The sequence below is a fragment of the Haliaeetus albicilla genome, chromosome 22 (assembly GCF_947461875.1).
Source record: "Haliaeetus albicilla chromosome 22, bHalAlb1.1, whole genome shotgun sequence".
NCBI classification, from domain to species: domain Eukaryota; kingdom Metazoa; phylum Chordata; class Aves; order Accipitriformes; family Accipitridae; genus Haliaeetus; species Haliaeetus albicilla.
The window spans coordinates 9,277,221-9,292,762 of NC_091504.1; the positions used below are offsets into that span (position 1 = coordinate 9,277,221).

Consider the following 15,542-nt stretch of genomic DNA (forward strand, 5'->3'; position numbering starts at 1 on the left):
TGATGCGAAACACCCTGCCTTTAAATTAGTCTAACTTTTAATTGAATCCAGGACTCTGCCTAGGAAGTACTCGCTACAGCTCTTGTGGCTAAGTCCTTTAGTCCAGTTGCAGGAGTGGGAGAGGAGAGCACTATCACTGCCTGTACAATGAGAAACTACTTTAAATTTAAGTTCTAGAAGAGCAGAAGTCCTGATGGAGCAAAGCTTACAAAGGAGAAGCATGTTTGGAATCCTCTGAAGTGTCTGATAATGAATTATTGGAGTATCTATAGATGAGGATCCCACTGTTACCACAAGTGCCACTCTAAAATTAATTGTATAAAGCTGCACGTAAAAATTGGTGCTTCATTTGTAAGCATGTGGAAGATGTCATCTCCTGTTCTCTAAACGTAGTGCCAAGAATGTTCTTCTGCCCACTTGAAATGTGACTACTTTGACTTTCATGGGTTCAGTTGAAGTGTAAAGTCCTAAAATTCTGCTATTTTATAAAAATACCTTGGGACACATCATTGAACATAGAAGAGTGTGAGATTTCACTTGGGATTATTAGGAGTGCTTCTGCAGGAATATAGGTAAAGACATCTGCTCACTATTTTAGCTGTAAATACAGGATTTTTGTTAACTAGGTACTTTTGACATCTAGTTCTTGTTCTCAAGTAAAACTTATTATAAATAAACTTGTTTTAAAAAAAAAAAAAGTGTTGATTTTGATAGCATCCTTCAGTGAAGAATTCTGGGTGAAGTGATAGGCCAGAATAGTGGATATTTCAACCCTGTTCAAAAGAGTGGGAGCTCTTGAGTTGATTGATGACTTTAGAAGGACCTTTCTAGAGAGCAAAAAATGTATCTTCTGGATGAAGAAAGCAAGTACAATCAAAACAGTAGAATGGGAAACTGCTGTTGTCTGACTAAGCAAAACTGCCCTTTTCCTGGTACTTCACCTTCCTAGGCTCACCGAAGTAACGCTCATGGTCTGTCCATAGTTGAGACCCTGTGGCCAGCCAGTTGGATCTTCTTAAATTCCTAATGACCGGGAACAGAAATTGTTTTCTGCAACTAGAGCTTAATGAACAGATTCTGTTAACAACATGACTGATACAGAGTATTGATGCAAGGGAAAACAATGTATTCTGTTTGTCTTTATTTATTTCTAACATCTGTGACTTTGGTATTTAATATCCACCAAATCGCTGCTATGCCAAAAGCTTTTGATTTGAACTATGGGAATTGATTTTAAACTGCCAGTAAATACAGAAATGATGGTAACATTCTCCATTACCCATTAATCATTTATGTCAGAGTTACTAATTTGAACTCCAGCTTGTGTAAACATCTTGGATGCTTTAGCATTTAAGCCCTGTTGAGCTACCCACTGACACTGCATTATTTACTGATACTGCCCTGTAGCCATTAAATCTGTCTGCAGCTCTCATTGCTGTCTGGATTTAATGCACTTCTTATTTCCTGCGATGAGAAGGTTGTGCTGTATTCACAGGCTTTCGCTGTTTTGTGATGGATGAGTTTTCAATCATTTTAATTCCAGAGTGCAGAGCATCGTGATAAATACCGACACCCGCCCCCCCCCCCCCAAAAAAAAAAAATGAGTGCAAGAAGGTAAACGTTATCACGAGAAATGTGGTAGCGACCTGGAATTTGTGCTAGCTTTTTTGAAACACACAGCTGCCTAAATAAAGAAGCGTCCTCATCGCAGGATTAACTGATCAGGTTTGCTGATGGATTTGTTGCTATAGTTCCCACAAGAATTTGTCCAGGCATGGAGGCTTGGAAAGGAAAAAAAAAAAAAAAAAAAATAATAAAAAAAAGCTTTCTGCACCATGGAGTCCCTGTTGTGTGGGTTGGGGTGAGAGACATGAGCTGCACTGGGTATCTGCCACGCTTTGTGTGCCACAGAGTTGGTTTCTGCGCCAGTCTGCATGGGAGCGACAGGGAAGATCACGGAGCGCGTGGGCAGAGGTGTCGCTGATCTGCCTTCGGAGAGACGGGCTTCTCCTGGCTCTCCACCCAGCCACCGGCGGGGAGCACGGGCACGTAGGTTAGCCCGGGGAGTGCTCTGCCTTAGAGCCCAATTTGGTTTCCTTTCTCACAGTTCAGCCATGTAAATGTTAATCCTAATTCATAGGCTTTGGGAGAATTGAACTTTATTTTTAGAGACATGAACTTGGGTGGCATTTTCAGAAGTACTCGATACTGGGCTAACTTGGCTGCCGCTGAAGACAGGCATAGCTCTGTCATTGATGGTAGAGGCAACTGAGTTAGGACAGTATATAATGCTTCAGAAAACCCAGTTCTTACTCGTAGAGCTTTTTAAAAAAAATATTTTGCTTTATATACATTCTTTTAGTTTCTGTGCTTTGTTGGAAATTCTTTTTTATGGTGGAATATAGCTATAATTTTTGGTGTAAATGAAAGGCCATTAAACTAGGAAGTAGCAAATCTGTGAGCACCCTCTCGTGGGGTCCGGATGTATTACAGCGTTCCTATCCTGTTACCCCAAATTTATCTTTTTCTATGCCTTTAAGTATAATTTCCAGATTTTAATACGTTAAATTGGAGAAGAGCTCTTGAAGCTTCAAAAAAAATGCTTGAGCTCACAACAGTGTCAGAAATCTAGACCAGAGAATTAAAATATCATTCATAAACAATACATATTTAAAGGTGTGGAATAAGTGTCAAATTCACATAAAGAACTTTAAATTTATCCTGTTTTGTATCAGGCTTTTATCCAGCATAATACCTTTTATTTTAGACATTTGTGTTAAAAAATCAGTGGATATCTTTTCTCTTTTTAAAAGATATAGGAAATATGGAATCATTTGTGTAACTTTGGAGATTGTGAATTTCATATTTAGTGTATGTTGTATTTATACTTTTTTTTAGCTGTGAGCATCTCTGTCCAAAAAAAAGTAGTAATTATCTACTGTTTGGGCTCTGCTGTAGTCCACTGTTATGACAGCAGAGTTACCTGCCTAGACTGATTCCAGTAATTACATACATCCACATGTAATGGCTTTAAATGAAGCTAACTGTACTATGTTACCTTTTTATGTCTTCATAAAAATAATTAGAACCTTGAACAGCAGTTGCAATTTTTCTAGAGTGACTAATGTTTTTGAGCTTTAAGAAGGAAGTTATCCTGAGGAGTTGTTTCTGTAGATAAATAAGTTTTCTGTGCAGTGTCCTCGAGCATTAAGCATCCTTTTACCTTTCCTTATTCATTTTAACAATTAGAAGTGCTCTCATTTAAGAAGTATCTCTGTTAAGCTGCTTTCCAGAGCTCTTCCAGTTGGCTCCTTCAGCACTTCGCAGGTTTGGGCCGTCGTTTTATCAGCAGCTTGAGGCAAGAACCGTTCCTTCCCGCGTGCCTTGTGCAGAGCCAACTGGGTTGCTATGATAGATACCAACAGGCGAGCGGAGGAGCGTGTCAGCTGCCAGCTGGCCTCCGAGGTGCTCATCACAACTGCTTCTCGGGCTCTGCTGCCTGCTGAGGGTGCCAGCTCTCAGCCCACACTCTTCTTCCCCTTCCCTAATGAGAGGGAACGGAGTCTGATTGCAGACGGGAACTTCTGTCGGGGTGGATGTAACTGGGAGAACTGGTTTCGACTGCGGTATAATGTTAAGACAGCGTGGATTTGCACAGCCTCTGGGTGACTGTTAGCGGAGTATACAGCCCTGCTTTTCAGACATTTCTGGTGTTATTTCAAGTAATTTTTTTATCTTGTAAAAGCTCCCCTTCTCCCCACCTGCTTTAAGGCTAAATACTTATGAATGGAGAGAAGTCTTTCCTATGCTTACCTTCCAAGTAAATGAAATTTGGATTTCAGTTTGTTTTCTCAAAGCCCACCATCCCACTTGCTCTCCCTCCCTTTGCTGACACCCCTTGCTGGAGCAAACAACCAGTCATCTTTCAGCGAAGGCGGATTATTTCCTGAAATTGCCAACAGGTGCTATGGCATGTAGTGTGCTGTGATTGCTCATACAGTCTAAGTGAAGGATTTGAAGTTATGTTATTACAAGTAAATTAGATGTATGAAGTGATGCGCTGAAATTAATGCCTTGATCTGTGATTTCATTTGTTCCAGAATGGCGTTCTTTCTGGAGGAGGTGATGACTTGCACTAAGCGTCTCCTGGAGGTGATATCTGGCTGGCTGCCTCGACATTTTTTCGGTGCAATCCTGGTTTCTCTTCCAGCTCTTGCAGTTTTTTCACACTTCACCTCTGATTTTGAAACAAATATACATGTAAGTTGTCGAACTCTGTTTCATAATCTGACGGTTTGGATCTAACAAAGCTTGTTGCTTGCCTGCCATGTTCTTTTCACCTCCCTCGTGCTTTACATCTGTTTGATACAGATCCCTTAGAGGGATAGGGCTTTTGTGTATGATGAAATGCCTAGTTTGTTATATAAATACAGTCACTTTCTTATTTGAAAACTCTCATACAAAAGAGGAGAGGGATACCTATAAATGCCTGCCCACATGCATACTTTTTTTTCATTAGACCAAACACTTCTGCAGGTGTTTATTCTAGATAATGCAAGTAGTGTATCTCAGGCTTTTCATTGCATTCATTCTAGTTTTGATTTAAGAGTTCGTAGTCAGAGATGCTGTGTATACTTTAAAACTTTGCATGCACGTTAGTGAATTTCAACAGCAAGAATAGTATTAGCAGCGGATGTTTTTTCTTTGCAGAGTTAGATGGAGAATCTCGAAGGAGAGAGTTCTCAATACATAGAAAGGATTACCCTGCAGGGGCTGCAGGAATGGTTAGAGGAATGCAATAGCTGTCTTCTGAAAAGGAATGAAAAGCAATTGGCATATTTAGCCCAGTCACAAAAAGGTCCACAGGGGATTTGGTGTCTCCTTTAATAAGAACATTCAGAAGGGGGGGAATGAGGGGTTAAATATTGAGGAGGGCGAAGGACAGTTTAATTTAAAGGCTAACTGTAGCATAAAATCAGTGCTTAAAAACTGTTCGTGAATAAAATGGACTGGAACCAGAGATGAATGTTTCTCTGCAAGTTTCTCTTATGTAGCACAGTGTATGATCCTTCCTTTCCAGGATCTTCAGGGAATTTTGTTTCACAAATCTCTTGCTGTTTCAGGGCCCTGGGTGTAGGTGACGACCAGATCCTCATCATTCTTCCTATCACAGTTTATTACTGGGTGTTGGGAAGTGTTTGTTCCATGGGAATATGTGGACCAGAAGTTCTTTGGTCTTTCCTGTTTTAAACATATATTCCATGGTTATCACAGTCACAGAAGAATGTATCTGATGTTCTTTCACATCCCATGTTTAAAATCATTCTGCAGCTTTTACCTTTTGTGAACTTCAGTTAATTATTTTTAAGCTGTAATTTTTTTTTTTCCAGTTTAATGATGGTCTTTCTCTCTCATGACTACCAGTAAACTAATTGTAGGAATGTTTTCCTCACACTGAAGGGAGCTGAAAACCTTCAAAACTCTCAAATCTGTCCATTGATTTTTATATCATCTCATTCATCACCACCCATGATCATCTCTCCAAATGTTTAAAAATAATGTTGGAAGAACGATTTTATTTGTGTATTCTCGATACCTGTTCAGATCAGGTTGTTAGTCAAAATGCTTCAGGCAGCAGCAGTAAGATGGCAGTGTTTATCACCAAACTGAGAATGAACTTTGCTTTCTTTCCTCTTGCAGGTCCTCCAGAGTCGTGGGGTTGTTGGCTCACTCTCCAAGAGATGTCCCAACTCGTCTTGTGCTCAGTGTTTCAGCAATCATGGAGCTCTAGGAAATGGAGTCAATCTATAGAGGGTCAGGTAAGTGTCATATTTTACTATGACATGGTTTTGCGAAGTTTTTTTTTATTCATAGCATTTTATACCCTCCCTGGATATAAAATAATTAAAATCAAAATTAACAAAAACAGCAATAAAAAAAAAAACTTTCCAAAGCCATGCATACATAGTAAAACACAGCACTTACTGACCCTCTGTAGGCTGGCTTCATGCTGGGGCATCACTTGGAGTGAGAACCAGTGCTCTGCCACTTTAGGAGACCTGAAATGGGGGGAAAAAAGTAAGTTTAAATTATGGGGTTTTTATGGACAATTCTGAAATTCCATTTATCCATTTTTGAGTCATTTAAAAAAACAACTGTGCTTGTGGTTTAAAAATGGTAAATTATGTAAGGGTTTTTTCCATACACTGTGTCTACTTCTGAATCACATGCTTATTTGTTATGCTACAGTATTGCTAATCTGCAGTCTCTGCACTTCAGCTGTAAAGGAAATTTAAAATGAGAGAGAATGATCATTTGATACTGTGAAATGCAGTATGTAGCTAGAACTGAACTCCATAATGCAGTTGTGGAGTCTCTGTTTTAGCTTGGATGGTCATGAATATTCTTGATAAAACCAAAATTTGCACATCAGCTTGAGAATTTGGACCACTGTAAGATTGTATTCGGGGAAATGAAGACATTCTGGGTAACATATCTGTCCTGCGCTTCCTTTTCTTTATCCAGTAAAGATGTGGAAAGGGAAAGGTTTTTTGAGATAGGACATTTGGAACAGAAAATCTAAAACTGTTCTTTCAAATTGGCACAAGTGGTGGTGTTGCCAAGCATCAGCTGACAATGACTGATACCTGCCTTTTGTTATCAAACCAATTTTTTTTCTTGTTTGGATTCACCTGTTGCTGTCCAGTATGATAATGTCCTCTAAGAAGTGTTTTTAAAAGTAGGCAGTTGGGTGAAGTTTCTGAGGGTGAATGTGTTCCATGTTTTCAACGCAGTGGAATGTTGATATTTAGTTTAAAACAGACAGGGTCTAACCCCAGCAACTGAGAGGAGGTTACCATGAATATTTACCTGTTTTTCCTCCTCCTGTTTTTCCTCCTCTCGTTTTTTTAACAAGAAGAGGCACTGAGCTTTTTGTAAAGGTAAGCTGAAGGTATTGAAAGTTACTGAAATAATGGTTGTGTAATGCAGTAATACAAAACTTCATTTAGGGAAAATTGTGACAAACTATTTGTGCTACAAGTTTTCTTGCTCTTTGAAGGGAAGACCTCCATCTTCAGGTGCTGTCTCCTGATACAGACACTGTGAGCGATTACTTACTGTGCACATAATACAGATAAAATTAGATACTTCTCTTTTGTATCACACATTCTTTAGTTTACGCCAGCATTTATGTGCAGAAGGGCTGTAGTCAGCAAGAAGAAGCTAACTCGCGCTCTCTCTCTTTGTTGCAGTACACCATGTTTATGTGTTGCGCGATTCTGATCACCATTGTGCAGTACTGTAACTTCTGCCAGCTTAGCTCCTGGATGAGATCTCTCTTGGCAACCGTAGTAGGAGCAGTGCTTCTCATTCTGCTCTACATCTCCTTGTGTCCAGACAGGTGAGCATCACACCTTATCACTCATAGGCTGTGTTTTAGGTGGACAAATTTCGTTTTCTCTGCCAGTAAAGTGAGGATCTAATGCATGGGATTTTAGTATCTGCCATGACTTTCTCCGGCATCTCAAACTTAATGATTTTATTTGGGAAGACTTTTGCTTTTTTTTTTTTTTTTTAAGGATTTTGGGACAATATCTGAGGGGCCCTTTCCTGTAATATGTTTTGAAATGACACTGTCCTCAACTGATGTGTTTCTAGGGCACACTTATTCTTACCAGACCCATAGAACTGCCTTTCACTGTTTGTTTGAAAATCTATTTTATTAAGAAATTTCTGAGGCATTTGGTGGTGTCAGAGAGCCCAGTTGTTCCCCCACACCCCTCTGGAATTATTTTTGCCTGTAGGAACCATGTATCTTTCTTCCACCTCCTTCCTCAAGGAGTTTTCCACTGTGGAAGGCAGGTGCTTAGCTTTAATAGGATTCTAATACGCTGTTTCCTTTCTCACTTTCCTGCCTTCTCAGAGGATGCTGCAAGACAGTAACCGGAGGAATCAAGTTAATGCCATTTCTGTGCAATAACCTTAAGGCTTTTCAGTTTTTCCTCTGATAAGCAATTTTATCCATAGGACAACTTGTTTGCAGTGTTCTCCTTCTATTTGCTTGCCAAGAGAGTCAAGGGAGTCCTTCCAGCCATCCACTCCTATTGTCAAAATTTTATAATCAACTTGCACTTCTCAGTGGCTTAAGAAATATCATAGCCCTTGGCACTCTTACCATAGTGTAGACTTTGCAAAGACTTCTTATGCTAGATTATTCTAGTTCCTAACCCTTTTTCAGAGGCCTGCTGAATCATATGGTGAAAAACAAGAAAAAAAACCCAAACAAACCCCAAAAAGAGTTTGCAGACACATGTTTTGTGTGAGTATTTAGCTTTTAATCCCCTCTTCAAGTAACTTCAGTGGTCTTTTTTAATCTTGATCTAATTTATGTAAAAAAAGACAGGGAGAAAAAAAGACACCCCGTAATGCCTGTTCACATCTGTAATTTGGAAGTGGCTGTAAGGGTTGTAGGAAGAAAGTCTTTCCTTGGAGGAAAAAAAAAGACTTGGAACTGGGTCATGGCTTCTAGATCATATTAGACTAAAGAAAAATCCCTTTCTTGTCTGTCTGCAGAGCACTTGGACGAGGCATGCAGGACAGTTCTTTCTAGCTTCAGTGGAGAGAAGTAGTGTTCAGTTTCTGGATGCCTCCCCTTTCTCATCTTTGATTTGTCCCTTTGGTTTTAGTTGTCCACCTCGCCTAACATCGTCTCTCTTCCAGCATGCTAAATGACCCTCTCCCAGTAAGAAAGCTGACTTTCCACCAGTTGGCTTTTTCTTTTGTAACACGGACACTTTCACTGTCCAACCACCAGCTTCACTGAGAAGTTAACCCCAGGTTTGGTTTTTCAGGGAAGTTAGTGAAGAGCAAACCCTTGCTGCCAGCTCTTGACTCCCTGGCTACTTTTCCATAATTTACCCCAAGCAGGGGTTCTTGCAGCTCATTAAGCTATATGTGTGCTAGCGTGTCTGCATGGAGCTAGCGTGGCGTTAACTAGATGCTGGTTCACAGCAGAGCCTTTTAAAATAGGGCAATGTAATATATTTGTAGTACCAAAAGTCTTCATACAAAGGCAGGCAGTCAAGCCAAAGCATGAAAAAGGTATAGTGGTTGACAGTCCCTGAGTGAGTGTTTGAACAGACCTCTGTGCATCCATGTCAAAGGCATTTTGTCACAGAAGAAAATCAGAAGGTCTGGTGCCATAATTGTAACTTCTAATTCTTTACTCAAAGACAAAATTTTAGAACAAATTATATGGGCTATTACTAAATCAGCTCACGCATAAGCTCTGTATTAAGACTTTGCAGAAAGACAGACACAAAACTTGGGATTTTCCCTACATTTCAACTTTATTAAGTGACTAGGAAAGTCTGTTCCTCAGCAGAAAGGTGGAGACCTTGCTATTGTATCAGTTCATAGCATCAGCATTTGCTGACTACTAAAGGAGTGGTATGAATGTTAAAGAAACATTATCTTAAGAAATTTTGCTAATTATAGCATATTTTTGCCTGTGGTTTGAATACTGGTGGCCATTAATGGGCAAAGTACAGAACTCATGGAATGTGTTGTTATTTAATAGACAGAGCTGTTCAACTGCAGATCTGAGAAAGTGATTTATAGAATTGATCATGAACAAAAATAATACAGGTTGAATTAGTGAGACCCATAACTTTTGTTTGTTAAAAATAACTTTTTTGTTCCTCTTATCGTTAGTCTGGATAATATGTTTTGTCACAGTGGTAATTGCAGCTTTGTATGCATCACGGGCAAATCCATTCTGCAGATTTCTTTGCTTCTTTTTCCAAAAGTAACTAATCCTGAGAGTTGTAATACTTGATGGTGGTAGAGAAATTGTAATGCAAGTGTTGTGGTTTAACCCCAGCTGGCAACTAAGCCCCACACAGCCGCTCACTCACTCCCCCCCGCCCCGGTGGGATGGTGGGCAGAATCAGGGAAGTGAGAAAACTCGTGGGCTGAGATAAAGACAGTTTAATAGGTAAAGCAAAAACCAAGGACGCAAGCAAAGCAAAACAAGGAATTCATTCACCACTGCCCATGGGCAGGCAGGTTCAGGCATCTCCAGAAAAGCCGGGCTCCATCACACATAACGGTGACTTGGGAAGACAAATGCCATCACTCCTAAAGTCCTCCCCTTCCTCCTTCTTCCCCCAGCTTTATGTGCTGAGCATGATGTCCTATGGTCTGGAATATCCCTTGGGTCAGTTGGGGTCAGCTGTCCCAGCTGTGTCCCCTCCCAACTCCTTGTGCCCCCCCAGCCTGCTCGCTGGTGGGGTGGGGGGAGAAGCAGAAAAGGCCTTGGCTCTGTGTAAGCCCTGGTCAGCAATAATGACAATATCCCTGTGTTATCAATGCTGTTTTCAGCACAAGTAGAAAACATAGCCCCATACTAGCTACTACAAAGAAAGTTAACTCTATCCCAGCCAAAACCAGCACAGCAAGTAAACACAAAAATTGCTTGAACTGCTTACTTGTTTTCTGTAATGGCATTTTCAAAAATAGGCTCTATATTTGTTTGGGGTTTTTTTTGGTTTTGGGGGGTGGGGGGGATGGTTCATTTTTTGCTTGGTTGGGTTTTTTTAAATCTTTGTGGTGTGTGGTCAGATAAGATGAAGGCATAACTGGGTTTTAGAGTTCTGAAATTGCTTTTCCATGTTTCCAAGGTAAGATTGGATTGTTTAACAATTATTCGTTCCAGGCATCATCTTGACTGTGTTATCATTGGTTACCCTTTAGAGGTGTTTGCATCTCTGTCTGACTGGTTGCTTCTTCCAGGCAAAAAGTGCAGATAGGTCACTTTCAAACAAAGTTTGTCTGAAGCTGATCAAGCGCGCAATGCAATTATTGGTCCTACAGTCTACAAAATAGAAAGGTTTAAAATGCTAACTGAAATTCTGGCAGGATGCTTTGTTGACTGCTTTAACTTTCCTTCTGAAATCAACACTTTTTTATTTCAGCTCGGTGGAAACTTTTCATCTAGATTTGGCACAGAACTTTAGGTAAGCTTTATATAAAATTACCATCTTTATGTTTAGGGATAGAAACATTTTCATGTAGCAAAACTTTGCATCCACAGTAATACACTTGGGAATCCAACAAATTGGTTCAGCCAGTTGTGTTTAAGCTCCTCAAGTACGTAATTTCCTTTACAGAGGACTTGGGTATGACTAAAAATCATCAGAGCACTGATGCTGCAGTCACTGAGTTATGTAATGCTATTTTCTTTTTAAATTCGATTTCTAGGAAATAGAGTTATGGACAAGCTATATAAAATAGCACCTGTTTTTCTAGTAGTAGCGGTTTTTAAAGCATTATCTGTATGTCATGAGCTATTTATTTAATTTCCTTAGTTGATTTGCACTGTTCAGAAGTGTTCTGAGTTGGATGCTATCCACAGCTGGCCAGGTGAGAATTCCCTGTGGTAGAGGAGCTTCAGCTGAAAAAGCTGGCTGTGAAGCCAGCTGCCGTCACTGGGATGGAGACATGCTGGCAGTGACAGTCTGGGTGCTGTCTGCCACCCTGAGCTCACTTAGGCAGAATAGCAAGTCATATCATGGAGAACAAATGAAATTTAGGCCCCAGACTTTTAAACAAATGAACAAAAATCTTCTCCTGGGTTATTAATAGCCCCTTATAAATAAACATGTTAAGGATTCACTCTGATTGTTTCAATGTTGAATTTCTCATGGTTTTATTGCAAATTTTGCAGTACCATTTTTAAAGTGTTTTTATTGGTCTTTGGTATTAGAGAAGTATGTGTTTGCTAATTACAAATTTGGGGGCAATACTGGGGCAATGTTGTACTTGATCAAACTAATGACCCTGTGAATATGTGACTCAGTAATTCATCTAAACAAATGTGTATTCAGGAGCACATTGCTTTTACTGGGAGTATGTATCAAAACGAAATTACTTTTAAAAAAAAGTCATCTACATGAATGCTATGGTAGTCTAGAAAACGTGGTTAAGTCCAGAAAGATGGTAACTGTGCTTTCATGTTAGATATTTATTCACCAAGAAGTTAGCACTTACTACAGTGTTGGGTTTTTTTGGTTTTCGTTTTGGGTTTTTTTTGCATGGGTTTTCCTTTTTGTATGGGTTTGATTCATGAAAGATAATTTCATTTTCATAACAGAATTCCAGTTCACTAAATCCAGAATGGAAAGTTAAAGCAAAAAGAACAGAGGTGGCTTGATTTTTTTGTTCACTAAAACACTGAAGGAAATTTGCTGAAAAGGCAAAGTACAAAATACTAAAGCATGGAGATCACTGGAAGTAATGGCTTAGGATTAGCCTAAGTTTGGATCTTTAGTGGTTTATTATTAGTTTGTGAAATCACCGAACCTTTTGTGCTGCTCAGAATTACAAACGTCTTGCCCAGCGCTGACAACAGCTTAGCAGGCTCCTGACCAGCTGGTAATCACTAATAAATAATTCATTCTGCCTTAAATTATTGACAATCCAGTCTTCCATTCAGTGACTGTTTCTACATCATCATTTATTAGAAATCTGTCAAAAATTAGCTATCAAGCATTGTTTGCATGCAAATATTTTTCTTTCATAAATATATGGTATATCCTTTAACTCATGACAAGTAAAGCTAAGAGTGGGTAAGAAACCAAACCATGCAGAAGATGTTATTGCAAACAGGCGTGGAGCACGCTCTGCCTGCTTTGCAAATCCTAGCTAGTAATGTAAATACCAAATAAGGCAGTGACCAAAATACCTCGCTCATTAAACATTTCTAAACTTCACTTTTAACTTTTTATTATGAGGTGTACTAGATTTGTATTTTGTCTGTCACTCCTTCAGTTGGGGAAAAAATGCATGTATATCATGCGTGACTTAATACCACATGGCACTGCCCTTTCTGCGTGTCAGCAGCAGTTTGTCAGGGTAGTTGGTCACTGTCTCTGTTTTGATGCAGGAATTGTATCAGTCCAGCATGATCTTTGTTAACAGGCCAAGCTCCACTGATCTGAAGCCGCCCAAACTTGTAAATTAACACAGTTCTTGTAAGTGTTGGAAGCTAAAAGAGAGAACTAGGAGTTAATCCTATTCTGATTTACCATTAATTTGCAACAGAATTTGGCTTCTCTTTTCGGGGCTTTTTTAGTGTACCCTATTGTATACCACGTTGTTCTGTGCAAACCGAATTTCCCCTTTTTCCTGGTGATAGACTAATAAAAAGTTGAAACTCCCTTATCCTAACAAACTTTTTTGCTGTTTCTTTCTCACTGAAGTAAATAAATAAAGTTCCTTGCTCACCCCAGTCAGCACAGAAGCTTTTCCTGTGTTCTAAGAGGGCCAAACAAACTTAACTTGTTTTGCATGCCTTTAATGAGGTTATTCCCTTTTCTTGATCAAGAATTAAGATGATTATTAATGTTGCATGGGAAGACAGATACTAGTAATGGCAATGAAGTCTTAGCACAAAGTTCATCTCTGGACTGTCCATGCTATGCTCAATAAATGAAAATATGGAATTTGCCAAGTTTTCCGGACAGACCAGTTCTTCAGCCCCAAAGAGATACAGCCACAAACTTAGTCTTTTAAACGGAAAAATTTCTCATTTTCATTTATTTCTTATCTCAGAGCAGGTAGGGTGTATCATTTTCCACTTTGTGACTGCTCAAGGAGGAACAGTGATAGGCCACTTGAGGTGGAAGACTAAAATTGCTTGATGGGGGGGTGTTCATACTCATCCACTTTATGTTCTTCATCGAAAGCAGCAGTTTGATTTCCCTTTTCTGCACTGTTCCGCCATTGCGTTCTTTTTTAAGATTTAGCAGGCATGCATCCTCTTTAAATATAGCAAGATATCCAAATCCAAACATCGGTTACTGGCTCAGAAGCAAAATGGCTTTCCAAAAATCTTTATAAGTGGAAAGCCATTATCTTTATGATTTGTGATCAAGCCAAAGGAGATTCTATCTCCGGAGCTCTCACTTGTTCCCTATTCAACACACAGCCTGGATGAAGATGCCAAGTTAATAGTTAGGCTTCTGTGCCAGGAAGCACTTCACCAGTTTGAGTTAAAGGAATGTTGTTGGCTTAAGATTTCAATTTGAATGATTTTTAAAATTAGTTTTCTGCTGCAGCACCTCATAAAAAGTAGACCTTAAAAAGATTTGGGTGTGTGTGTTCATCTCTGTTATAGGTGTATGGGTTGTTTGTTGTTTTTTTTTTTTCTTTTCATTCTAGAGGGTAGCTTCAGGTCATCTTTGCTAACTGACTGTGTAAGATGATTTATAGTCCTGTAGGTCCTGTAACCTGGTCGCTGCAACATCCAGAAATTTGATTTCTAAATGAGTAAGATGTAATTGCTCCCTCCTTCAGGGAGGCATCGTTGCTTTTTTTACTACTGCTTGTAGCGGTTGCATTGTGATCAAAAATGCCTGCTCTGGGAAAGATACTGCACCTTCTTTTTTGAGATACTAACCTATTACCTTATTAATGAAATCAGGTCAGCTTACAAGTGAGTCACTCATTTCACATGCAGATCTCTAAGGTTGTACGCCCACGTGGGAAACAAGGTCAGGCCAGCGCTTGAGGAGATGATTGAGAGCTCGCAGATGCCAGTACTTCAGGAGTGGTGAATGGGAGGCAGCAGTTTCTTCTTAAAAGGCAGATCTTGCATTCGACACAAGCCACTTTTTGTAACATGAAATTTGTGGTGCTTGCCTAATTCATTTAAGAGGAATTAAGTACTTTGAGGAGCATTTTGTACAATAAACTGTAAATAAAAAGCCCTTAATGACTTAAATAAATCCCTGTGGCAGGGATGTTTGATGTTAGAGCAGATTATCTGGATCAAATTCATACTCTCAAAGGAGTAACATGTCCTTGCTCAGATTCTCTAGCAGATCACTTCCCACAAGATATGGAAAATAATGAACTGTTCTGAAGAGAACCAGGATCATTCTCCTTAACCGAGATTCCTTCCTCACCTTCTCCAGCCTTATTTATTTTCTAAGATCTTTTCTCTTACTTATCCTCCCCTCATTTTGTTTTATAAGCCCATCACACTGGGAGGGTATTTTGCCACCTGCAAAATAGGTAGCAAGGTTTGTAATTAAGGAATTGCTACCATTCTAGTCATTAATAACTTAGCCTTTGTCTTAGTCTCTGACTTGTCTTTCTAGGGAGAAAATGAACAGGTTTGTAACAGAGGTTCTGTTGAGAAAAGTAGTTGTAGGGAGAAAGGAAGGAGTCTTAGTACAGTAATGCACCAGCAGTTACAGGAACCTTATTGTAGGGAGTTATTCTGTGAGTTGGGAGTAATCTCCTCCTTTCATTCTTCCCTCGTGTTTTTTTTTAATATCAAAGCAATAAAATGAATATACCTTCACTTCTGGAAGAAGTATGCTATGGTTGAAAACAGAAGGAGTAATTTCCAACATAATATGTGGTTTTATCTTTAATATGAAATTCCACCTGTAAGCTCTCTATTGTAAATATTTTACTTAAGGGAAACTTTTTCTCCTATAGGCTTACTATGATGAAAGCTAGTAGATGCAAAC

The 15,542-nt window shown here is 39.4% G+C and overlaps 2 protein-coding genes across 5 annotated transcripts in view; one reads left to right on the forward strand and one right to left on the reverse strand.

The window, feature by feature from the left end:
• The window catches only part of VASN (vasorin), a 347,445-nt gene that overhangs the window by 157,232 nt on the left and 174,671 nt on the right, over positions 1–15,542 (reverse strand). The window lies entirely within an intron of this gene.
• The window catches only part of ADCY9 (adenylate cyclase 9), a 99,687-nt gene that overhangs the window by 70,988 nt on the left and 13,157 nt on the right, over positions 1–15,542 (forward strand). For all 4 annotated transcript variants that reach the window (XR_011329280.1, XR_011329281.1, XM_069809735.1 and 1 more), the window contains 3 exons: positions 4,101–4,260; positions 7,254–7,402; positions 10,977–11,018. Coding sequence is in view for 2 of the 4 variants with exons in the window: in XM_069809735.1 (XP_069665836.1) it covers positions 4,101–4,260; positions 7,254–7,402; positions 10,977–11,018 (351 nt within the window). In the remaining 2 variants the exon portion in view is untranslated. The remainder of the gene's footprint in view (positions 1–4,100; positions 4,261–7,253; positions 7,403–10,976; positions 11,019–15,542) is intronic.